General features: G+C 45.2%; 1 protein-coding gene and 1 pseudogene across 8 annotated transcripts in view; one reads left to right on the top strand and one right to left on the bottom strand.

Annotated features, from left to right (window-relative positions):
• Positions 1-654: 654 nt before the first annotated feature.
• CEP85 (centrosomal protein 85) overlaps positions 655-25,341 on the bottom strand; it is a 47,233-nt gene continuing 22,546 nt past the window's right edge. For 6 of the 8 annotated variants that reach the window (XM_032300924.1, XM_032300923.1, XM_032300927.1 and 3 more), the window contains 11 exons: positions 22,676-23,370; positions 20,995-21,128; positions 20,479-20,596; positions 18,634-18,819; positions 9,352-9,504; positions 8,966-9,120; positions 7,763-7,856; positions 6,804-6,854; positions 4,050-4,157; positions 2,706-2,931; positions 655-2,323 (listed from right to left, as the gene is read on the bottom strand). In XM_032300924.1, coding sequence (XP_032156815.1) covers positions 2,163-2,323; positions 2,706-2,931; positions 4,050-4,157; positions 6,804-6,854; positions 7,763-7,856; positions 8,966-9,120; positions 9,352-9,504; positions 18,634-18,819; positions 20,479-20,596; positions 20,995-21,128; positions 22,676-23,370 — 2,081 coding nt within the window. In that variant the 3' untranslated portion in view covers positions 655-2,162. Of the gene's footprint in view, positions 2,324-2,705; positions 2,932-4,049; positions 4,158-6,803; positions 6,855-7,762; positions 7,857-8,965; positions 9,121-9,351; positions 9,505-18,633; positions 18,820-20,478; positions 20,597-20,994; positions 21,129-22,675; positions 23,371-23,680; positions 24,513-25,341 lie in introns of those variants that run through there. The other 2 variants (XM_032300929.1, XM_032300928.1) reach the window with 2 other exon arrangements.
• LOC116566609 lies at positions 13,027-15,857 on the top strand (annotated as a pseudogene).

Here is a 25,341-nt window from a genome sequence, read left to right as displayed (position 1 = left end):
CTGGGGCCACACCCTCAAGGAACCAGGTGGAGACCAAGGCTGACAGCTGTAAAGTGTGGCAGTAGAAGGTGGTGTCAGGACTCTCGAGAGCCTGGGCTCAAGCTGACCCTTAAGATCCACCTCTGGTCTTGGGTGGTCCAAGCTCAACCCCAGCTCCATGCTGCAGATGGCATTCCCAAACCACTACTACTCCCAGCAAGAATTCAGGGATTGAGGGAGCAGACTGCAGCAACCAGCCCAATTTTGGAGACCTAGCCATCTGTGTGGCATTCAACTTAATGCTTTTTAGGTGTTTCCCTGGTCCAGGGCTCAGGCAGGTAACAGCCCAAAGACAACTCTTAGCTTTGGTAAAGCGACTTACAGAGGCTGCTGACTTCCTGCAAGGACTGCTGAAACTTTCCAGTGACAAACTTTTGCTATGACTCAGGGCAGGTTTGCCCAACAGAAAGTGAGTGGGAAGAGATTTGCTCCTATAGAACGACAGAGGAGCAGATGTGGCAGAGATATGGACATGAGGCTGGACCTGCTAAAGGTTCCTCCTTGCTGCTGCCTGGGGAACCTGGCTGAACAGCTAGACTTTGGCTTTAACAAGCCAAAGTGAGGGGTAGAATAGCATGGTGGTGGTGGTGATGGAAGGCTATGGAAAACTGAGGAGTCTGTTAAGATATTTTATTTTATAATCAAAATAGGCAATACAAACAAGTTGACATAACAAAGATTCATATAAATAACTGGTTAGAAACTTTATGAAGAAAAATATCCGTGAGCATGGTGGCTGGGCTCCCAATGCACAGGGTGGAGACCAACCAGGCGGCTCTGCCTTTAAGAGGCAGGAGCCCAGAGGCTGAAGGGATGGCTGGGTGGGGCTGCTCTGAATGGAAGGGATAAGTCACTCCATAAATAAAATACAAACTTGTAAAAACACTTAAGAAAGAGCCTCATTCAGGCCCAGGCGTGAGGTCCAGGATGCTGCCAACAGCCGAAAGCTTAGCAAAAATCTTGTTGTGGCTGACTCTGGCCCACACATGGCCCCTGCCTGGCCTGGCTCCAGATCTAGAGGAGGCATGGCTGGCCCAACAACCAGATACTAACAAGTGTGAGATGCTCCCTAAACCAGAAGGCAAGAAAAACCAGAGGGCAAAGGGCCCTCCCTAAAGCCCCAGAGAAACAACCCAGAAAACATTGAAAGCTGTACTTTAAAGCTGACTTGTACTGGGTACTCTGAAGTTTCAAGGAGGCCAGAGCAGGAAAGGGAAAGGACTGACCCCCACTGCCCCCAACATGAGAGGCACAAATTAGAGGGCTAGGCACAGGGTGTAACCCTGGGTGAGGGAGTAAGCAGCTTGACAGTTGCCCTTTGGTCTCTGGGTTAGAATTCTGCCCAAGGCTAGAAGCACAGAGAAGACTATGTACTCTTAAGCCCAGGAAGGGGGCTACCTGGAAGGCCTGAGAACAAAGGAGAAAGGGGCTGGGCTAAACACGTGGCCAGGGCCCTAAGGACACAAGGCAGCTGGAGAGTGGTATCTCTTGTTATGGTAGGCAGATTAAAGAGTCCCAGCTGTAATCCCTAGGTCCCCATTCCTAGTAGTTATATGCTAACCAACACATTACCCTGAGGCTTCTGGGAGAACAAGAGCCCTGAGGAATAAAAAGTGAGACCAGGCATCAGAAAACCCAGAAAGCAGCTCAGTTCCCAGGAAGGCTGGCACAGGAGGCCTGAGAATTCTTAAATGGCCATTGTTACTGGTACTCGCTCAGCCTTTTCAGGCCCCTCTGATGAGCTCTGTAATCAGCAGGACCAAGGTATAAAGTGGGAACGAACATGGTTCTACCCATTGGATAGAGAAGAAAAGTGGACAGCTTGTTCATCTCTGATGTCAGCCTAGGACTGGGAACACTTTGTGAAGACTTATCTGTTGTACCTGCCGAAAGTTAATTAGTAACTCACCCTTGAAAGTGAATTAACAGGACAAACATAATCCAACATGCCAGTGTGGGGTAGGACACAGTTCCCTAATCAGCCCTTGGCCCCCAGATGCAGGCTCTCCTATCCCCTCTGATACTTCTCTGGGAATAGCAGACAAGAGAATGTCAGGGCAGAAACCTGCTGGACTAGGCTCTCAGCAGCCCAGATCCTCCCTGGGGGAATCCCCCAGAATTCCTCACTGTGTGACACAATTTTCTCCCATGTCCTGGGCATATCTGTCTGACATGGTGGTCCTTAAGTCCTCAATGTCACGATGCAGCTGTTGGACTTCTTCTAGTTTCTTCTTGATCACATCTGGCTTCTGCAAATCTAGCTGAGTTTCTGGGTGCTGTGTTGCTGGAGAGAAGAGCATTTCAAGAGAATGTTAGCAAGTCAGTTGGGAGACATTTTCATGTGGAGGGGGCAATATGGATAGGCAGTATTTTGAACCCATAGTCTTGGGACATGATCTTAAAAAAAAATCTGGGGATAGTGGGCTGGGAATTTGCTGCTAAAGGCCCACTTTTAGTTTGTGCTGCATGCAAGTACTCCACAGCTTGTTTCCAAAAACAGATTTATGAACACCTACTTTGTGAAACAAATAAATGTCCAGAAGGTGGTGGCCAGGCCTATGCACTCTGTCCCCATATTATCCTAAGAATATGGGAAAGGGGGACAAGGGAGAGAAGAGAAAGAAGGCTCCTTTGTTCTGGGCCCCCAGACTGGTTTGAGGACTCACAGTGAATGCCCAGGAGCAGGGAGAGATTGGGGTCGTGGCCCTGGGCCCTCTGGGTCACAATGCTACAGACAGCCTGCAGATCTTGAAGGCAACTGGCCAACTCCTGGTGTAGCTCAAGTGCCAGCTGGGCCGTGTCTGGTGAAGGTGGAGACCCTGGTTGGGCCTGGCGCAAGTGCTCCTGGAGTGTCAGATTCTTCTCTATCAAGTCCTGGTTTTGCACTGAAAGCTGAGCAGATAGATGGGTAAGCCCATTAACTCAGGCCCAGGGAGAGGAAGAGTATCTGTGCATGAGTGTGTGTGGGTATGGAGAGGATGGGTGAGTCACAGGCAGTGTCCCCCTTCCCCAATCCTATCCCTGCCAACAGGCTTAGCACTTCTCCCACCATCAATATCAGGCCTCGCTCCTCTTGTGGGTAGGTTAGGCACTGGAGAGGAGGCCAACCCTCAGCTGGTTCTGAGTCATCAGCATCCAAGTTTCTGTTCAAGAACCAGAGAAGATGCTCCCGCCCCTAGGAACTCTATCTCAAGCCAGTCCCTCAGCCAACTCTGTTAGCCAGGCTATTAGAGAAGGCTTAATGTGAACCGTGAAATCTGAGGAGACACTGGTTTCAATCTCTCCCTGCCACCCTGACAAAAGTGGCCACCAGCCAGCCTGATCACAGTGTGTCAAAGGAATAAAGAGGGTAAGACAGACAATGTGACAACTAGTAGCCACTGGGTGGGGGCTGGAGAAACTGAGACCTGGAGGATCCAGTACTGGAACGAGTCCTGCCTTTTCAACCTCTCACCTGAGTGGAGTCAGACTTTATTACAAAAACCAGCTATTCATGTATGTCTGCCTGTTTCCCTCTCTTCCTGACAGCTTAATCTACTTTCCTTCCCTTCCTACCTTGATTGTGTTTTTATAGAGTCTGAATAGAGTCCCTCCTTCAGTCCCAGGCCCTCTACCCATACTGGGCCATGTGACAATTCTTACTCAAGGAGGTTCCTTCCTAGGTACTAGGCCAGTCAGTGAACTTGGTTGCCCCCTGCTGACAGCTCTGTTTAGTGCATGAAGGCCACCAAATCCTCAGTCTTTCTTAAACCCTCCACTCAGAAACCTGGGGCTTCAAGCAGACAAAGAGAGAATGATTTTCCATATCAAAATGCGTTACTGGGTAATTATGGACATGCTACAACAAGCTTAGGGTCTGCAATATAAAGGATGATCCAATGCACCTTTCCTTTACCCACAAAGCTCAGCAGGGACCTCTCCCTTTCAAACACTGGGTAGACATGGGAAGGGCATACAAAGAAATAGGGTTTGTGGAGGCAGAACCAAGAGGCCCGACTACTGCTGCTCACCTCCTTCACAGCTGTGCGCAGCTGCTGCAGGGCTGCATCCCTTCGCTGGGCCTCCTCTCTCAGGGCCTGGCTTGTTCCTTCTTCTTGAGCCACTTCCTGCTCTAGGCTCTGAATCACACAGCAAGATGTTGAGGGAACACAGTAGGGGTAACAAGTCTAGTTCAGACAGTATCACCGCTGGCTGGAACTATGTAGTGAAGACTCACTCTACCTACACACTGATGCTAAAAGATTATTTTAGAACAGTCCTGATTTGTGACCTCCCATTAAACCCTCCTATAGCCCTTGACCACATACCAAATAGAGGTCAGCTTCTTAGCAGGGCATACCTACTTTTCTAGCCATATCTCTTTCCATCCTCCACACTGCTAGCCTCTACACCAGCTACAATGAATGACTGGCCCTCATCCCTGAAGGCTGTAGTGTCAATGCCTCTGCTCACTTCTCTTCTTTGCTCAATCTGCTCTTCTGCTCTTTTACCTCCAGGAAACCTCCAAGGTCCATTTGAGCTTTCTTCAATATGCAAATCAGATCCAATTCATCCTAATCCTACCTTGCCACTCATATCCATCATGGCTTATGGTGAATATCCAACATCTGCTTAATATTCTAGTTGACTATGCATATGATCCTTCCCGCCACTCGAACATAACTTTCTTGAGGGCAGGGAATGTGTTATTCAGCTGAGTTCAATATTTACTAAGCACTTACTATGATAGGCTCTGAGGACACTGAATAGAACACCAAACAGTTCCTGTCTTTTAGGAGTTAACAGTCAAGTACTCCTGATAATACTGTGTATTAAATGCTGTTCAGAGACATGGAAAGCGGTAGAACATACTCACAGATACCTAATCTTGTGAGTTGTGTTTAAGTGTATTTGTGTTTGTGTGTGTAGGAGTGGTCAGGGGAAGGGAAATATTTAAGCTTTTAAACTTCAGCCTCTCATTCTATTCATTGAATTTTTCCTCAAATTTTGAAATTGATTTCAATGAAGTGTCAAAATTTTTTTTGATATTTCTCATTTTGTATTTTAAAAAATGTAACTGCCGGGCGCGGTGGCTCATGCCTGTAATCCTAGCACTTTGGGAGGCCGAGGTGGGTGGATCACTTGAGGTCAGGAGTTCAAGAGCAGCCTGGCCATCATGGTGAAACCCCATCTTTTAAAAAAAAAAAATGTAACTGCCAAGAAAAACACCCCATGATCATGAAAAATCCAAAGTGACCATCATGAATCTATCTAATTCCAACAAATTCATCTGATATTTAAATTTGCCTATGTAGTCTTATCATAGGTAAATGTGCCATATAAAATGTTGGGCTTTTCCAAATTTTATGAAACCCCAGGGTTCTAGGAAACCTACTTTGAGATCCATTAAAAACTACTAAAAACCTGGAATTTTAAATGGGTACATATTAAAATGCCCACCAGGCTTGACTACCTCCTTACAGGACTTGAAAGAGGTGAACTAGACATAGCCCAATACACATAATGGCAAAGGGCAAGATTGCAGCCTCCATTTATTCCCTCAAAATGAGTGCATTTCAGATGTTTTGGTGTGAAAACTTTTCAAGTCCAAAGAGAAGCTGAGTGAACCTGCTTACCCAGGATTTCTTGGAGAACCCAGTTAAAGACATTCCCACTCTGGCCCAAAATAGAAACCTGGAGTCATCTTTGATTCTTCCCTATTCTTCAACCCCTACATCCTGTCAGTCACTGATTCCGCTTGATGTTACCTCCTAAAGTCACTTCAATCTGTCCCCCCACATCTCTCTGCTGCTGTGCTGCCTTATGTCAGGTTCCCTCACCATCTCTCACTAGAATTTCTTCAACAGTCCTCTGGACCTTTCCTCTCTCCAGGATGCCAATCTTCCACATGGCCTAAGTTGCAAACCTGACCACATCACAACCCAATTAAGGCTGGGCACAGTGGCTCACGCCTGTAATCCCAGCACTTTGGGAGGCCGAGGCAGGTGGAACACCTGAGATCAGGAGTTTGAGACCAGCCTGCCCAACGTGGTGCAACCCTGTCTCTATGAAAAATACAAAAATTAGCCAGATGTGGTGGAAGGCGCCTGTAATCTCAGCTACTCAGGAGGCTGAGGCAGAAGAATCACTTGAACCCAGGAGGCGGAGGTTGCAGTGAGACAAAATCGCGCCATTGCATTCCAGCCTGGGCAACAAGAGTGAAACTCTGTCTCAAAAGAAAAATAAAATAAATTTTTAAAAATGCTGTAATAGATGCCCAACACCTACCTAAAGAAAAAAAGCTAACTTAATTGATAGATAAAGCCTTCTCATTGCCTGGAATGCCCAGGTCTCCACTTACCAACTTAAAGTGAATACTTCAGCAGTATCAAACTGCTGGCAGCACCACGTTCAAACTATGCTGTTTCACGTCTCCATGTTCCCACTCATGCTGTTCCTCCTATCTGGAATCCAATACATCCTATCCAGCTCCTCATCTTTGCCTGGCTAACTCCTCATCCTTCTAGGTTCAGGATCTCCAGAAATCTTTTACCTTCCTTCCTCCCACCAGGATACTGTGGGCACTGCTCTCACAGTAATGTGCTGAAACTCCCTACTGTATTTGTGTTCTCTCAGCCAGGCTCAAAAGCACTGACTGGGTCTCATTCTTCTTGTATCCCTAACACTGAGCAACTTGCATGGCAGAGAACAAAATAAATGTTGGCTAAATTTTAGAGATTCCGTCATTAAGTTCTACCCACCATGTCTCAAGGATTCCTGCTCACCTGTACTTGTAAGCGCAACTGATCCATGTTCTGCTGCTGCTTCTCCACAATCTGAAAGGCAAAGTTATCAAGGAAGGCTGCAAGCACAAGGCTGATGGTGAGGTCAGAGGGCAAGGGGGCTATACTAGGACATGTGGTCTGGCCATTAACAGTGATTAGTGAACTCTACCTACAGAAATATAAATCAGACTCTCAATTGTGGTAACTAGCTTCACAGTACTGTGTTCCAATCACAAAGGTTTATACAGGAAGGTAGTGTGGACCCATGACCACTACTGGTGGAAAGGGGACTCTCATTCTAATGACTGTAGGCCAGTGGAGTCAAGTTTATATATAGCCAGGGCAAACTCGTTTTTTGGTACAAGGACATGGCTAAAAATTCAGTTTAATGAAGCTTGCCATTTCCAGGGCTATGATGCCTGTTGTTATTTACATCTCTGGTTATAATGATTATCCAAGGAGGGACCCTAAACAGGCCTGGTTTCTTGTCTTTTAAAGACTGCAGGTATTATTTCTATCATTTCTGGGTGTTCTTTTTTCACTAACCTGCAATCAGTTTCACCAGCCAGCCCCTGGCTCCCTCATCTTTGCTGGATTAAGAAACAAGGCCATCTCACTGGTTAGAACTCTGCTCAACTCGAGGGTTTATGTATGGGCCTGAGCCATGAGTATAGTACACCAAACTTTACTGCACCATTTTGGGTCATCTAGTCTGGATATTCAGAGGCATATTACTCCTCCTCTTTTGCTGTATTCTAAATGAGTAAAGTTTGCCTCTTATAAGGATGACTATCTAAATATAAATTACTATGCAGGATGACTTCTCAGAAAAGAAAGAAAAGCTCTTGGTAACAAATCCTAGGTAGCTCAAGGCCAAGAATTCATGTCTCCCTCCCAATACACAATCTTCTCTTTCCTCCCAGCCTATCCCCCATTACAGCCTGGACACCCTCAGTCACCTTTTGAAGCGAATCACATTGCTTCTGCCAGGACTCTATTTCCACCTCTGGACCTTCTCCACTGATCTCCTCCACAGGCTGCACATCTTGCAGGCTGAAAGACAGTGGCCTCTTCAAGAACTCTGAAGTTAAGAGACAAGTGGCTTTGATTCTGGGTTCTGTTATTTATTGCACATTTTGAGGCAAGACACTTAGTCCCCTTCAAGCTGTAGCTGGGGATAATACTTAGGTCTGTTGTAATATAAGAATGCTACACAAAAGCTGCTCAATACATGTTAGTTCTCTTCCCTAGGGGCCAGAATCTATACAATGTGACACCAATTCTCTACCCGCCCAAGGCTCTTGCATGCTTTGTTTTGATATTCAGAAAATGAATATTTATCCCATGCATTTAGGTTATAAGTTATACATGTACATTGTAGGAAGTTTGGAAAATACAAAAGCTCCTATTTTCTTGGCACACATAGTCTGGGGCAAAGCCAACTTTGTCCCCTAACTCCACTTCTGACTCCAACCAGTAATTTCCTCCAGTGGGTCCCTATAATTACTTACAGCAAAGCCCATCTCCTGAGATAACCAACAGAGACACTGTGGCTAAATATGGGATGAGAAATACAATCCATCCCATTAGAAACTGGATTTGGTCCAAGAGGCTGCTGAAATAGACTATTATTTTCAGAAACTGCTATTAATATGGAGGAGGCTCCCAAGACACCCTGAGAGCACATTATGGCATCTTGTTTTGTTCTCAGAACCTGTCATGGCAATGGAGAACAATCTCTAGGGCTGAGAAGAAACAGATGCTCCTGGTAGCCTTTAGCTTACATGGCTCAAAATGTGGATAACTCTCAGTTCTTACCACCAGGACCCCCTTTTAAAAGTATACAGATACCTCATTTCCCAGTTTATAAAGTCCTTTCATGTATTCAACACATATATACTAAGAAGTACGTGTCAGGCACTGAATTAGATCCTTACAAAGGCTGTGAAGGTAAGCCCCCACTACATCCCTACTCCATGCCAAAGACATATTCCTTTCCCATAAAAGCAGCTTCCTTATTACTCACAGTCCAAAGAAAACAAAGCTCAGAGAAGTAAAATGATTTTCCCAAATCACCCAAAGCCACACAGGTATGTGAGCAGGGTGGCTATGACCAAAAGCTAATTCTCCACTCCCTCCCTCAATCCCACAGGGTTATTTACCTATGTCTAGTGGAGGAGAATTCTGCTTCTCTCTGCCTCAGGCTTTCCAGTTGAATCTCCTTCTCTCTGCAGATTGCCTGGGTCTCCTCCAGCAAACTCTCCAGCTCAGTCACTTTCTCCTGTAGCTCTGTGCTCTTCAACTCACAGTCCTTAAGCTGAGAGATAGGATCCCATGTTTAGGTGAAATAAGCCAAGGAAGACTCTCTCCAGGTGCCTCAAAAAATTTGCAGTCCAGTTGCAAATCTGACAAATGTGAATCTGGACATGACTACTTTGAGATTCTCCTTTCAGGAAGTCACAGGATAACTGCATGCAGCAGATGATGAAAAAGTTCCCCTGCCTGGCCACTCCCTGATACCCCAAGCATGCCAAGACATTGCTGCTACCTGTTGGCTCTGCTTCTGATGGTCTTCCAGTGTAGGCAAGTCAGCCAGGTAGCGCTCCAAGGTCTCAATACGCTGCTGCTTCTCCCGGTTCTGCTCTGATTCCTTCTGACATTTCTTTTTCAAATTATTGATATGTTTATCACGACCTTTGACCTAGGAAAAGAAATGTCAAAAGTCTGTCTTCACTATTCACTCCTCTAGAACCCTGATGGAGTGCAGTGGTGTGATCTCAGCTCACTGCAGCCTCTGTCTCCCAGGCTCAAGTGATCCTCCTACCTTAGTCCCTGGAGTAGCTGGGACTACTGGCACATGCCACCACAGCAGGCTCATTTTTCTATCTTTTGTAGAGATATGGTTTTGCCATGTTTTCAGGCTGGTCTCCAACTCCTGGCTTCAAGCCATCCACCCACCTCGGCCTCCCAGAGTGCTGGGATTACAGGCATGAACCACCACACCCGGCCACATCAACTTTTTTTTGAAGCAACCCTTGAGGCTGTGAATGTTGGTCTACTGCAATGAAGGCAGGAAGCTAAACAAATTTTGCCATTTAGGCTTTGGGTATAAAACTAAAGAACAGCCGGGCGCGGTGGCTCACGCCTGTAATCCCAGCACTGTGGGAGGCCGAGGTGGGTGGATCACGAGGTCAAGAGATCAAGACCATCCTGGTCAACATGGTGAAACCCCGTCTCTACTAAAAATACAAAAAAAATCAGCTGGGCATGGTGGTGCATGCCTGTAATCCCAGCTACTCAGGAGGCTGAGGCAGGAGAATTGCCTGAACCCAGGAGGCGGAGGTTGCAGTGAGCCGAGATCGCGCCATTGCACTCCAGCCTGGGTAACAAGAGTAAAACTCCGTCTCAAAAAAAAAAAAACTAAAGAACAAACTTTCTAATCAAGGATGGAGAAAGGCTTCTAGGGCAGTTTTTTTTAAAACTGGCAGCATTTCTGTTGTATAATACAGAATCTGTCTGATCTCTGTACCTGGTTCCTGGGAGGTAAACTCTAAGCCCTTGGAATTTCCTGAATTGGACAGAAGTGGGCCAGAACCCATCATGAATAAATTTATGCCAATACTATGACTCAGAATGGATGCAGATCACCAGAAAAACCAACTGGTTTGAGCCTAACTAATCTACTATGAAGAAGGGACAGGGATGAATGATAGAGTTCAATCATGCCTATATAAATGAAACTCCAACTAAAAACTCTGGACATGGAAGCTCACTGGAGCTTCTTGGTGAGCGAATACATAAATGTGCTGTGTTTACATGCCCTTCTTCCACAAGAAAAGGGCATGGAAGCTCTGCTATCAGGATGCTCCTGGATCTCACCCTATGTCTCTTTACATTTGGCTGGTCCTGAATTGTATTCTTGTATCTTGCCCTCACCTTGTTTTAAATGAGCACATAAGATACAGAGGGGCTTATGAGTGGCTGACAAAGTTCTATTTAACTCTATTTCACCCTTATTGCCTAGGCTGGAGTACAATGGCACGATCTTGGCTCACTGCAACCTCCACCTCCCAGGTTCAAGTGATTCTCTTGCCTCAACTTCCCTAGTAGCTGGAATTATAGGCACCTGCCGCCACACCCAGCTAAATTTTTTATTTTCAGTAGAGACGGGATTTCACCATGTTGGCCAGGCTGGTCTCAAACTCCTGACCTCAGGTGATCCACCCACCTCGGCGTCCTAAAGTGCTGGGATTACAGGCATGAGCCACTACATCTGACTCTGAATTGTATCCCTTATAATAAAACTGTAATCATAACTATAGTACTTTCCTGAGTTCTGTGAGTAGTTCTGGGAATTATTAAACCTGAAGGGGTCATAAAGCCTACAGATCTGCAGCCAGTTGGTCAGAAATATGGGTGGCATGAAGACCCCAGAATTTGCAGTTGGCATCTGAAGTAAACACAGTTTTGTTGAGAACTGTGCCCTTAAATCTGTGGGGTCTGACACTAACTCCAGTTGGTCTGCATCTGTATCGGACTGCAGAAGTATAAAACTTTCCGATAGACATATAACCAATCTGGTCTGTTCTGGTGAGAAAGATAACATATGATTCCCTAAATATCACACATGATATAAAGCCATGCAATCAACTAGAAAGACTAATGAAACTTGAGAGGAAGAACTATGTGTGTTTGCTAATTATTATATCCTAAACACATGGTACAATGCCTGGCACAGGGCAGGTATTCAATAAAGACTTGAATGGAGGCGTTTTCTTCATCATTACGGTGCTTTGTTTTGTTTGCTTATGAACAAGGAAGCTGAGGGAAGCAAGAGAAAACAGAAAAAGTGATATAGATCTACTAAATGTCAAACAGGCGGCACAGGCCTCATTTAATCCAAAGAGATAACAGAACTAATAAAGATCCCTGAAAATCAGCGAAAAGCTTTATCCTAGGTCCAATCTGTACTCTTAAATCTCTGAACCAGTGATTTTCACACTTCAATATGTATCAGAATCACCTGATTTATGGAAAATGATAAACTGACCATAAATGTTTATTTCTTCTCCCTTCCAAAAACATCTTTAAAATGACAGAAAGAAAATAAAAAATTAACTGAGAAACAACAGGGGAGGAAACAGAAGTTTAGGAAAGATTTCTTTTTTTTTTTTGAGACAGGGTCTCGCTCTGCCACCCATGCTGGAGTGCAGTGACACAGCCCACTGCCGCCTTGACCTCCTGGGCTCAAGTGAGCCTCCCACCTCAGCCTCCTGAGTAGCTGAGACTACAAGGAGTATGCCACCACGCCCAGCTAATTAAAAAAAAATTTTTTTTTTTTGAGACAGAGTTTTGTTCTTGTTGCCCAGGCTGGTGTGCAGTGGCATGATCTCAGCTCACTGCAACCTCTGCCCCAGACTCAAGTGATTCTCCTGCCTCAGCCTCCTGAGCAGCTGAGATTACAGGCTAATCTCACCATGCCCAGCTAATTTTTTGTATTATTAGTAGAGATGGGGTATTGCTATGTTGGCCAGGCTGGTCTTGAACTTCTGACCTCAGGTGATCCACCCAGCTTGGCCTCCCAAAGTGCTGGGATTACAGGCATGAGCCACAACGCCTGGCTTAAAAATTTTTTTATGGAGATGGAGTCCTGCCATGTTGCCCAGGCTATTCTTTAGGCTCAAGCAATCCTCCTGCCTTGGCCTCCCAAAGTGCCAGGATTAACACGAGTGAGCCACCATGCCCAGCCTATAAAAGACTTTAATACAGCTGGGCATGGTAGCTCACACCTGTAATCCCGGCACTCTGGGAGGCCAAGGCAGGTGAATTGCAAGGTCAGGAGTTCGAGACCACCAGCCTGCCAATATAGTGAAACCCGTCTAAAACTAAAAACACAGAAATTAGCTGGGCATGGTGGCATGCGCCTGTAGTCCCAGCTACTTGGGAGGCTGAGGCAGGAGAATCGCTTGAACTCAGAAGGTGGAGGTTGCAGTGAGCCAAGATTGCACCACTGCACTCCAGCCTGGGTGACAGAGCAAGACTCATCTCAAAAAAAAAAAAAGAAAAGAAAAGAAAGGCTTTAATGTTTCCAAAAGATAAAAGTGAACAGGGGATAAATAGCTTGGGGCAGAAAAGTTGCAATCTGCAGTGTTTACAGACAACATGGAAGAAAATCTGCTCCTCCCAACTCCCAAGGGCCTCTGAACTTAAGTACCAGCTCACTATGGAGGCAAGTATCAACCACAGATCTAAAAAAATAGGGAATTCCCCAGAAATCTATATGCAAGTTAGCTAGATATCCGCCTGGGCTTCCCTAGCTTCCCTATCAGGAGACTATTCACTGGAGAAATCAATGAGAGATTCCAGATGCAAGAATACTTGTCATAGCAGAGAGGGTGAAGGATTGGGTTGAAAACAAGTATAAGTAAAAATCTATGTACATGGCCGGGCGTGGTGGCTCACACCTGTAATCCCAGCACTTTGGGAGGCTGAGGTGCGTGGATTACTTGAGGCCAGAAGTTCGAGACCAGCCTGGCCAACATGGCAAAACTCCATCACTAGAAAAGATACAAACATTAGGCAGGGTGCAGTGGCTCAACCCTCTAATCCAAGCACTATGGGAGGTTGAGGTGGCGGATTGCCTGAGGTCAGAAGTTCGGGACCAGCCTGGCCAACACGGTGAAATCCTATCTCTACTAAAAATACAAAAATTAGCCAGGTGTTGTAGGTGGTGGGCGCCCGTAATCCCAGCTACTCTGGAGGCTGAGGCAAGAGAACTGCTTGAACCCAGGAGGTGGAGGCTGCAGTGCCACTGTACTCCAGCCATTCCAGAGTCTCCAGCGAGACTCTGTCTCAACAACAACAACAACAAACAAAAAAACACTACGTATAGAACTGTGGGGACTTTATTTTTTTTTTATTTTTTTTTATTTTTTTTGGGACGGAGTTTCGCTCTTGTTACCCAGGCTGGAGTGCAATGGCGTGATCTCGGCTCACCGCAACCTCCGCCTCCTGGGTTCAGGCAATTCTCTTGCCTCAGCCTCCTGAGTAGCTGGGATTACAGGCATGTGCCACCATGCCCAGCTAATTTTTTGTATTTTTAGTAGAGACGGGGTTTCACCGTGTTGACCAGGATGGTCTCGATCTCTTGACCTCGTGATCCACCCGCCTCGGCCTCCCAAAGTGCTGGGATTACAGGCGTGAGCCACCGCGCCCGGCCCAGCTGTGGGGACTTTAAGCCCAATCGCCTTCTCAGCACCGAGAATCCAAAGGCTAAAAGGATTCCTGCCTCCAGCCTCTCCATCAGGCAGCAGGTTGAAGATTCTTCTCTAGAGAGTGAGAGAAGACATCCAGATATTGACATTTGAGGATTCCCAAGTGAAAGGGATAGTCTAAGTCTGATCCTATAGTGAAGTCCAACAGGTAACCACCATGAACCCAGAGTTTTCATCCGGCTTTTAAATGCTTTTTTTTTTTTTTTTTTTTTTTTTTTTGAGAGAGTCTCACTCTTGCTCCCAAGGCTGGAGTGCAGTGGCGAGATCTCAGCTCACTGCAAGCTCCACCTCCCAGCTCTAAGCAATTCTCCTACCTCAGCCTCCCGAGTAGCTGGGATTACAGGTGCCTGCCACCATGCCCAGCTGATTTTTTTATATTTTTAGTAGAGACAGGGTTTCACCATGTTAGCCAGGCTGGTCTCAAACTCCTGACTTCAGGTGTTCTGTCCACTTTGGCCTCCCAAAGTGCTGGGATTACAGGTATGAGTCACCGAACCTGGCCTGCTTCCTTCTTAAATATGAATGCCCATCCATTCAATGATCACCAAGCCTCTAACATGAAAGTCACCAGAACAGAAAAAAAGGACCTTAAGAGAACAAGAAATACTATAAACAGATGTAAACATCCAAAATAGCTACAATCAATATTGTCAGAGATACTGTATCCATGAAACAAAAACAGATGTCTAAAATTAATGAAAGAAAAAAAACTGCAGGAAAAGCATACTATTCAGAAATACAGCTGTCCCTTGGCATACACAGGGCACTGGTTCTAGGACCACCTTTATATATCCTAATCTGCTCAAACTTGAGTCCCAAAGCTGGTCCAGTAGAAACTGCACATATATCAGCCCTCCATATACTTTTGGTTTTGCATCTCTTGAATACTTGATTTTTGATCCAAATTTGGCTGAAAAAAAAATACACACACGAGTGGAACTGTGCAGTTTAAATGTATTGTTCCAAGGTCAATTATACATTATCGGGGGAAAGAAAAGAGCTCAGGATAGATACTATTGTGGGGTTGTGCTGGGGCACAGAACTAATTATTTATTTATTTTTGAGACAAGGTCTTGCTGTCACCCAGGCTGGAGTGTAACTGTGAGATCATGGCTTACTGCAGCCTTGACCTTTTGGGCTCCCGTGATTCTCCCACTTCAGCCTCCTGAATAGGAGGCTTTTCCCTTTACAAAAGTAACATCATTTTTTTTTTTTTGAGACAGGATCTCACTCACTCTGTCACCCAGACTGGAATGCAGTGGTGCAATCTTGGCTCATTGCAAATTTTTAAAAAAATTTTGTTGCTTTCAACACCTGGGAGCCATGCAACCCAGCTACTTCCAGGTCCCTGCCATCCTGCCCCTTCACTTCCCAGGAACTGGCCCAGTTCCAAGTCACCCAGCAAGCCTCTGGGAATCCTGGCTACAAGCTGGCTTTAATCTTAACAGCCATGCCGCAGCCAGAGACGACTGCTGCTTTGAAATGTATGATAGAAACCCTGATGAACAGAGGAGCAATAGTGAGGGACTTGGAAAACCTGCGCAAACAAGCACTTTCTTCTAAGATCTCCACCCCACAGTCAATGGTATAGCAGAGGTAGGTATTTCCTGGTGAATTTTTATACACCAACCACCACTGTGGAAAGCATGATGGAGCACTTGTCTAGAGATGTAGATATGATTAGATGGAATATTGTAAAACACCCCAGGAACTAAAAGAATGGGAAGAGATAGTCATAGTCTCACTTGAAGAAAAACTATATTCCAAAAAGAAGCAGTGAGGGCCAGGCAGTAGCTCATGTCTGTAACTCCAGCACTTTGGGAGGCCAAGTTCACCTGCGGCCAGGAGTTCAAGACTAGCCTGGCCAACAAGGTGAAACCCCATCTCTACTAAAAGTACAAACTTTAGCCCAGTGTGGTGGCATGCACCTATAATCCCAGCCGTTATAAGAATCACTTGAGCCAGGAAGGTGGAAGTTGAAGTGAGATTCACTATATTTTAGCCTTATATTTAATTCCTTCACATTTGAGCAACATGGATGAGAAGTAATAGTTTACAAGCTTGGCTTTTACTTAAGAGTGTGTTGCAGGTGCTGTTTGATTTTTCTAAGATACTTTTAGCTCATGCTCCCTGCCTTTGCTGCGATAGGTGGGGAACTGCTCACTGACAAGCTTCTCTGCAATCTGTGGTACCAGTGGATCATTCTTGCTTTTGTTTTCATTAGTGTCATTTCTTTGTCAGAGAAGACTTTTCCCCTTACAACAGTAACACCCTTTATTTATTTATTTTTTCTGAGAAAAGAATCTTGCTCACTCTGTTGCCCAGACTGAAGTGCAGTGGTGCGATTTCAGCTCACTGCAACATCTACCTCCCAGGTTCAAGTGACTCTCCTCCCCCAGCCTCCCAAGTAGCTGGGATTACAGGTGCCCACCACCATACCCGGCTAATTTTTGTTGTTGTTTTTTTTAAGTAGAGACGGGGTTTCACCACGTTGGCCAGGCTGGTCTCGAATTCCTGAACTCGAGTGATTCACCTGCCTTGGCCTCCCAATATGCTGGGATTACGGGAATGAGCCACCGTGTCCGGCCAGTAACACCATTTTGAAGAACAAACCTGGGATTATAAACTAGTCATTCAGACTGTATAACCATTCAAAAATAAAAATTGAAAATCCTTCAGTAATAAATTTGATTTTAGGGGGAAAAAAAATGTTGCCTTTTTTTTTTTTTAAAAAGAGAAGAGGTCTCACTATGTTGCCCAAGCTTGTCTTAAACTCCTGAGCTCAAGCAACCCTCTTGCCACCGTCTCCCAAAGTGCTGGGGTTACTATGTATGAGCCAATGAATTTTTTAATTTTTTAAATTTGTTTTTACAACTACTAATTTTATCATAAATCTATTGGTATTTAATTACTTAACTTAGATATATAAATTATTTTAATTTTCTTTTATCTCACTTTTTTTTTTTTTGAGACGAAGTTTTACTCTTATTGCTCACTGCAACCTCTGCCTCCTGGGTTCAAGCAATTCTCCTACCTCAGCCGCCCGAATAGCTGGGATTGCAGGCATGCGCCACCATACCCAGCTAATTTTGTATTTTTACTAGAGACGGGGTTTCTCTATGTTGGTCAGGCTGGTCTTGAACTCCTCACCTCAGGTGATCCACTCGCCTCAGACTCCCAAAATGCTGGGATTACAGGCATGAGCCACCACACCCAGCATAACACAACTCGAAATTTTCTTTTTTTTTTTTTTTTTTTAACAAATCCTCTTAAATTCTTCCTTTTCCAACAACATCAGCATCACCTGAGAGCTTGTTAGAAATGCAGGATCCAGCTGGGTGCAGTGGGTCACATCCGTAATCCCAGAAATTTAGGAGCCTGAGGTGAATGGATCACCTGAGGTCAGGAGTTCAAGACCAGCCTGGCCAACATGGCAAAACCTCATCTCTACTAAAATTGCAAAAATTAGCCAGGTGTGGTGGCAAATGCCTGTAATCCCAACTACTTGGTCGAGACTGGTCGCCAGAGCGAAACTGTCAAAAAAAAAAAGAAAGAAAGAAAGAAATGCAGGATCTCAGGCCCCCTCCTAGAACTACTGAATCTGATCTACATTTTTTTTTTTTTTGGAGACTTAGTCCCGCACTGTTACCCGGGGTGGAGTGCAATGGTGCAATCTCGGCTCACTGCAACCTCTACCTCCCGGGTTCATGCAATTTTCCTGCCTCAGCCTTCTGAGTAGCTGGGATTATAGGCACACACAACCACACCTGGCTAATTCTTTGTATTTTTAGTAGAGATGGGTTTCACCTTGTTAGCCAGACTAGTCTCAAACGCCTGACCTCATGATTCACCTGCCTTGGTCTCCCAAAGTGCTGGGATTACAGGTGTGAGCCACCATGCCTGGCCTGCAGAACATTTTTAACAAGATCCCCAAGTGATTTTGAAACACTCAAGTTTGAGAAGTACTGCTCTAGTTGTTTTGATACAAGTAGTCCAGAGCTAAACATTACTAAACTGGTCCTCCAAAAATACATGCCTCAGAGCAAGCCGTGAATTGGGAGGTACCAATAAAACTGAAGAATTTTAAACCTAAGGCAATTCTAAGAGTACTGGCAAAAATAAACATCCAAACTAGCTGTGCACATGGAATTTTTCTCTACTTTTTAGGTAGGATGAGAAACCAGACTGAATGATATAAATATACCACAGGTATTTAAACATCTTGCAACAGTGCCATCTGGTATGAGTGCTCAGGTTGGTTTTCTACCCAGACCAGCTGGTGGCACATTGCATAGCACAACCTGGGACAGTGAGGGATCATACAACTTTCCCTGACAGTTGTGGTTTTGTGGAGATGAAGCAAAAGGAGAGAGGGAGAATTGCATTTCTAGCAAAAAGGAGATCCTCACTGATTCTGTGTGAGAAGCCAGTGGAGGATCTTACCCAATTGTCTCTTCTTAGTTCCAGGAATGGGGCCCAGCAACAGCTTAGGCTTTAGAGTAGACAGCTGACTGCCAACTCCTTTGTGAATTAGAGCTATCCGCTACTCAGCTCACCCTTTCTTCCTGTTTCTTCGCTTCCTCAGAATGCTTCTGCAATGCTACTTTGAGCGACTCTCTGATGAGCTGGACTTCAACTTCAGAAGCAGAGAGTTTCTTTTCAAGCTCAATCTTGTCTTTGCTCAAGGCTTCTGTCTTCTGTGCAAACTGGGCACGTAGGAAAGTGTTTTCTCGCTGCAATTCCTGCCAGAAAAATTCTCAATATGTAACTGTCTTTTACCCTTATAGTCTCATGTACTTTACTTATTCCCAGCATACTTCATGGTCAAATATCATTTTTCTCCAAGAATTTCTTCAAGAAGTGCTTCTCAATTGGGTCACGGCATCAGCATTACCTGATGCTGAAATTTGTTAGCAATGCAATTCTTAAGCCTAAGTCCTAGGCCCACCAAATCCGAAACTGTAGGGATGGGTCCCAATAATCTGTGTTTTAACAAGCCCTCCAGGTATTCTGATGCACACTCACATTTGAGAACCACTGCCTTAAAGCAATACCTAAGCCACTGCATACTGGAAGGAACCCAGGACAAGACACCAGAAGACCTGGGCTCAAAGCCTGGCTTCTCTCCACTCATTCTCTATATAATCTTAGGCAAGGTCTTCCTCTTTCTCGGGCTTCAATTCTTTCATCAGTAAATTCAAAGAATTAACTAGATTTCATCTAAGGCACTTCCCACTCTTAACATTCTGATTCCGCCAGGCGCGGTGGCTCAAGCCTGTAATCCCAGCACTTTGGGAGGCCAAGGCGGGTGGATCACGAGGTCAAGAGATCGAGACCATCCTGGTCAACATGGTGAAACCCCGTCTCTACTAAAAATACAAAAAATCAGCTGGGCATGGTGGCACGTGCCTGTAATCCCAGCTACTCAGGAGGCTGAGGCAGGAGAATTGCCTGAACCCAGGAGGCGGAGGTTGCGGTGAGCCGAGATCGCGCCATTGCACTCCAGCCTGGGTAACAAGAGCAAAACTCCGTCCCAAAAAAAATAAATAAATAAAAATAAAAAAAAAAAACATTCTGATTCCGAGACAGGATAATGTCTTAATTGGGTAGCAAAGCCAGCGCTATAACCTATCAAATACCCAACATTCAAATGCCCAAATTACAGAAGCTTGGTCAACAAAGTAGGCTTCTTTTCAAGCTCTCAACCCCCATAACCATTGATCTCAGTGAGAATTATGATTATTTTTCAGCTGCTCCTAGATATGGAGGATACAAATGAGAATGGCAGGCTGGGCACGGTGGCTCACGCCTGTAATCCCAGCACTTTGGGAGGCTGAGGAGGGCAGATCACCAGAGGTCAGGAGTTCGAGACCAGCCTGGCCAATATGGTAAAACCCCGCTTCTACCAAAAATACAAAAATTAGCTGGGTGTGGTGGCAGGCACCTATAATCCTAGCTACTCGGGAGGCTGAGGCAGGAGAATCGCTTGAACCTGGGAAGTGGAGGTGAGCTGAGATCGTGCCACTGTACCCCAGCTTGGGCAACAGAGCAGGAGGAAAAAAAAAAAAGAGAGAATGGCTCTAAATCCCTCATTGCCTTTGCCTCTCTCTTCTTTCGGCCAGGGCTAGCAGATACTTCTAATAACATCGTTCAACTCTAGGACCTTACTATCTACCTTTTTCCCAAGTATGTCTTGACACCTAGGCATCTAGACTTTCACATGGTTCTTAGCCTCTTCTCCACCCACAAGGGCATGATAAAGGGTGCTTTATAATTAGTATGTTTACTCTTTCAGGGCAGGGACTGATCTCTTTTGTATCTTCTGGATACTAACGGTGCCAAGCACAGGGAAGACACTGAGTTATGACAAACAGAATGCCATCCTGATTGCCAATACTTACCTGTAACCTTAGCAAGCAGACATCACCAAAGGGGGCAGGGCGGCCCAAGAGGGCACTGTGGACTTGCAATTCACTCTCTCGCACTTTCTGCTCCAGCTGAGAGATGTGTTTCCTCTGCCTGCACAAGACAGAAGAATCGGGTCAGGGTCCTAATGCTAGCCCCTCACAATATGAGCCCCTACTAAGTACAATCCCTATTATGTAAGCAAGATCTTAGATTCTGGATATCGGTACTTTTTGAAGGAAAGAGAAAGGTAACTGAAGGGAAATGAGGAAAATATCAGCTGCAATGAACTGGCTACCCCGTTTAGGTACTCCCTAGAGTCCCGGAAGAAATACCTAACTGGCCTATCACATTCGATGTACGACTAGGCTGCTTATCAACCTACCTCTACCATGAGGCAAGACATGGCCTACACAGAGGAGGAATGCTTTGTCCTTGGGAAGACTCCATTAGGTGTCTTCAATGGGGCCTGGGAGAGTAGTCTGGCCCTGTGGTACCCCTTGCTCTCTTACTTGTCAATGAGAAGCTCTTTTTCCTTCAGAAGGTGTTCATTACTGTTCAAGATGCTGATCCACTGTGCTGGCTCTAAGATGGGCAGTGAAGGAGCAAAAGCAGCAGGATGGTGGCAGATGGCTCCATTCTGAAGCTGAAAAGCAAGTGCCACTTTCAGTAGGCCCAGAGGGGCTTGATCTTGACCCATACACGCCTGAAAACACCTGAGCAGTAACCAGCTGGGTCTGTAGTCAAGGCCCAGCTTGGCTCAGCCTGATAAGGCCCAATGTTTATGAAATAATTTTAGCTCTGAGGCATGACTGGAAAGAACCTGCCAGGAAGGTTTCTGCCAACTGAACACTCCCTGTTCAAAAAGGCTCTAGTTTCTAAGAAAAGGTCAGTTATCTTTTATTATCTAGCAACAGAGGCAAACCAGGAGCTAGGATGTCCTCACCAACCAAGGAAGGAGAATATGTCTACTTCCTTCCTTCCCACTCTTCAGCAGCACAAGGATTTTTTTTTTTTTTGAGTCAGAGTCTCACTCTGTCACCCAGGTTGGAGTGCAGTGGCAAGATCTCAGCTCACTGCAACCTCCGCCTCCTGGGTTCAAGCAATTCCCTGCCTCAGCCTCCCCAGTAGCAGGAATTACAGGCAACCGCCACCATGCCCAGCTAATTTTTGTATTTTTAGTAGAGGCGGGGTTTTAACATCTTGGCCAGGCTGGTCTTGAACTCCTGACCAGCATGGTGAAACCCCATCCCTACTAAAAATACAAAAATGAGCCGGGCATGGTGGCATGCCCCTGTAGTCCCAGCTACTCAGGAGGCTGAGGCAGGAGAATCGCTTGACCCTGGGAGGTGGAGGTTGCAGTGAGCTGAGATTGTGCCACTACACTCCAGTCTGGGCAACAGAGGGAGACTCAGTCTCAAACAAACACACACACACACACACACACACACACACACGCACACAGGGGTTCAAAGATGGTATTTATTTATTTATTAACTTTTTTTTCTTGAGATGGAGTCACACTGTCACGCAAGCTAGAGTGTAATGGTGCGGTCTTGGCTCACTGCAACCTCTGCCTCCCGGGTTCAAGCCATTCTCCCGCCTCAGCCTCCCAAGTAGCTGGGACCACAGGCATGTGCCACCACACCTGGCTAATTTTTTTTATTTTTAGTACAGATGGAGTTTCGCTGTGTTGGCCAGACTGGTCTTGAGCTCCTGACCTTGTGATCCGCCCACCTTGGCCACCCAAAGTGCTGGGATTACAGGCGTAACCCACTGCGCCCAACCTCCAAGATGGTTTTTAAACCCTAGCTTTACCAATTACCAGCTCTGTGATCCTGGACAGATTACGTAGTCTAAGAACCTGATAAGTTTCTACATTTACCTCCTTGGCATACTATGAAGATTAAATAAAATTCTGAATGTGAAAGTACTTAGCCTAGTGACTGGTACAAATACCTTTTAAGGTTTTCCCTTTTAACCTTCTGCGATTTTGGAGACCCTATCTGGTGCTTAAATTGACCACCAAACAGATTCAATGACCAACAGGTCACAAGCCTACATTTCGGGTCTACAAACATCTTCCTTCCTTTTACAGCTATTTTCTTTAAAGCCAAAACTCATAGGACAAAAGCTATAAAATTCTAAGAACTGTACAGAACCTACAAAATCCAAGGAAAGAAGGACCTCTACCTGCATTTGCTCCATCTGTAAACGGATCAATTCCAGCTGCTGCCGACAAGTGCTGAGTTCACAAGATTGTTCTCGGGGATGCCAAGTGTCAGGACTCGGCTGCCACACCTGAGAGGGCAGAGGCTTGGAGAGTCCAGGAGCTGGCTGGAGTCCCAAAGGGAGGACCCCACTGCTAGTAGGATGTGGTCCATTCCGCTCAAACACTGCCCCGCTGCCCGGTGCCTTCTTGGCCTCAGGTAGTACTTTGTACAACTCCTTACTTGCGTTGGTTCTTGGGTTGTGGAAGTGGACTCGGTGGTGAGGATCTGAATAGAGTGTCTCCATCATTGCCGACTGATTGAGGGTAGATTCCATGCTAGGAATATCAAACTTTCTCACCTCTTCTTGTCTTTCATGGCCCACTGCTGGAAACCAGGACTGCTCAATTCCATTTTCTCCAGTAGTACCAGAGAGATACATGAGATCTCTAGATAGGCCTGGAGAACGTTTCATTGCACCAAGGTCTCCATTTCTTGTCATTCCCACACTTTCAACCAACCCTGACAAAGGGAGTTTGGAGGAAGAGGGTCCAACAGGTGTAGAATTTGGCTTGGCAGGAGAGGTCCCTAAAGTAGAAGGCATCACATGGGCTGTTGGAATGGTTACGTGGCTTTTGATGGGCTGGAAAGAAGGGCTGCCACTTGAGCTGCAAAAATCTGTGGAGAGAATAGTCTTCCATAAGTCAAAATTGAAGCAGCAAGCTTTCTTGAGTTTGAATGCTATGCCAGAAGCTCTCTGTCCTGAGACCAAGCAGAGAGAGCACTGTCATCAAAAGTGTAAGGCAGAAAGATACAGCAACCAAACTCGGAGACGTATGTTCCAGGATCTCAAATGTCATTCACAAAGTAAACAAACAAAAGGCAATAATGGTTTCACTTTCAACTTAGTCCTTTGTACTAGAATTTTTAAAAAATCGTGTCAGTCAACAGACAAAGCTGAAAACTGAACTTAAAAAAAATTACTTACTTAAGGAAAATGAGTTAGGTCCTACTCATCTGGAAGGTGGACAACTCTCAGTTATATTCCAATCTAATAAAAATATCCTTTCCAAGAGTTGCCAGAATCTTCTTCAACCTCCAAAAGCTCCCCCAGGAAAGTGGGCAACGAGTCCACCTATCTGAAGAATAAAGCAAACTAGAGAGTCTTGCTCAGTATGCAGGAGAGAAAGTATGGCATCTGAGGCAGGATTCTGCTCTCTCTCCTATACCCTACACCTGACTGCCTGGATATGTGAAGTTATTCTTAGTAACTCTCAGGTTTCACTCTAGCACAGTGAGCACTCTCAATTGGGTACACACTGAAATCTTCTATTTTATATTTTGCCTTTTCACTTGCCTCCTTGTATGTATCCAACCGGGTTTTTTTGTTTTTAACTTTTCCTTCAGACTAAATTCATGCTTCCTTTGGCTCTTGCCTGGCCTTGGGAGACAACTGTTTGATTAGCTCTATTGAAGAAGGTTCACATTTTTACCTATTTCCAACTTTCAAGTACTACTCTGAGGGGGACTACTGCAAGCAAACAATAAGGAAGGAATGTGAGGTAATATACTTATTGCTTTCAGCAGGCAGAAAACTGAATAAGGAGACAAGGAACACCAATTTCTTCTCTTTTCAACTATGTTCAGCACTCCTTCCCAAATCAAGCATATCTTCCATGGACAAGACTGACTACCAACTTGTTTCTCTTTCTTTTTTCCCCACCAACACAGAGCACACTCAGATAATGACAACAGATACCATAACGGTTCCCAGAATTATGTGAGTATAGATCAGCTACTCTTCTCATTAAACAACTTTTTTTTTTTTTTTTTTTGAGATGGGGTCTCACTCTGTCACCCAGGCTGGAGCACAATGACATGACCACAGTTCACTGCAGCCTTGACCTCCCCAGGCTCAGGTGATCTTCCCACCTCAATTTTTGTATTTTTAGTAGAGATGGAGCCCATGTTGCCCAGACTGGTCTCGAACTCCCGGACTCAAGCAATCCACCCAAAGTGGTAGGATTACAGGTGTGAGCCACCATGTCTGACCTTAAGCAACTCTTTAAAAATATGGGCCAGCCAAACTCACACCTGTGAGAGTGCCTATTATCAAAAAGATGAAAGATAACAAGTTTGGAGAGGATGTAGAGAAAAAGGAACTGAGTATACAGTTGGTGGGAATGCAAATACAGCCACTGTGGAAAACAATGGAGTATGTAGGTCCCTCAAAGGATCAAAATGTAGGTACCATATGATCCAGCAATCCACTTTTGGGTATATATCCAAAGGATGTGAAATTAGTATGTCAAAGAGATATCTACAATCCCATGTTTACTGAGTAATTAGTCACAATAGCCAAGTTACAGAATCAACTGACAGAAAAGGAAAATGCAGTCTATATACACAATGGAATACCAGCCTTATAAAAGATGTAAATTATGTCATTTGCAACAACATGGGTTAACCTGGAGGGCAGTACGAGTAATAAGCGAGGCACAAAATGACAAATACTCATGTTCTTACTTATATGTGGAAGCTAAAAAAACCCTCAATACACACACACACACACACACACACACACACACACACACACACACACACAAAAAAAAAAAAAAAACCTCAACACATAGAAACGGAGAGAATAAT

The sequence above is a fragment of the Sapajus apella genome, unplaced genomic scaffold (genome assembly GCF_009761245.1).
Source record: "Sapajus apella isolate SASKATOON/1434 unplaced genomic scaffold, GSC_monkey_1.0 scaffold43, whole genome shotgun sequence".
NCBI classification, from domain to species: Eukaryota; Metazoa; Chordata; class Mammalia; order Primates; family Cebidae; genus Sapajus; species Sapajus apella.
Note: the sequence above shows the minus strand (reverse complement) of the source record. Positions and strands in the feature narration are given on the sequence as shown.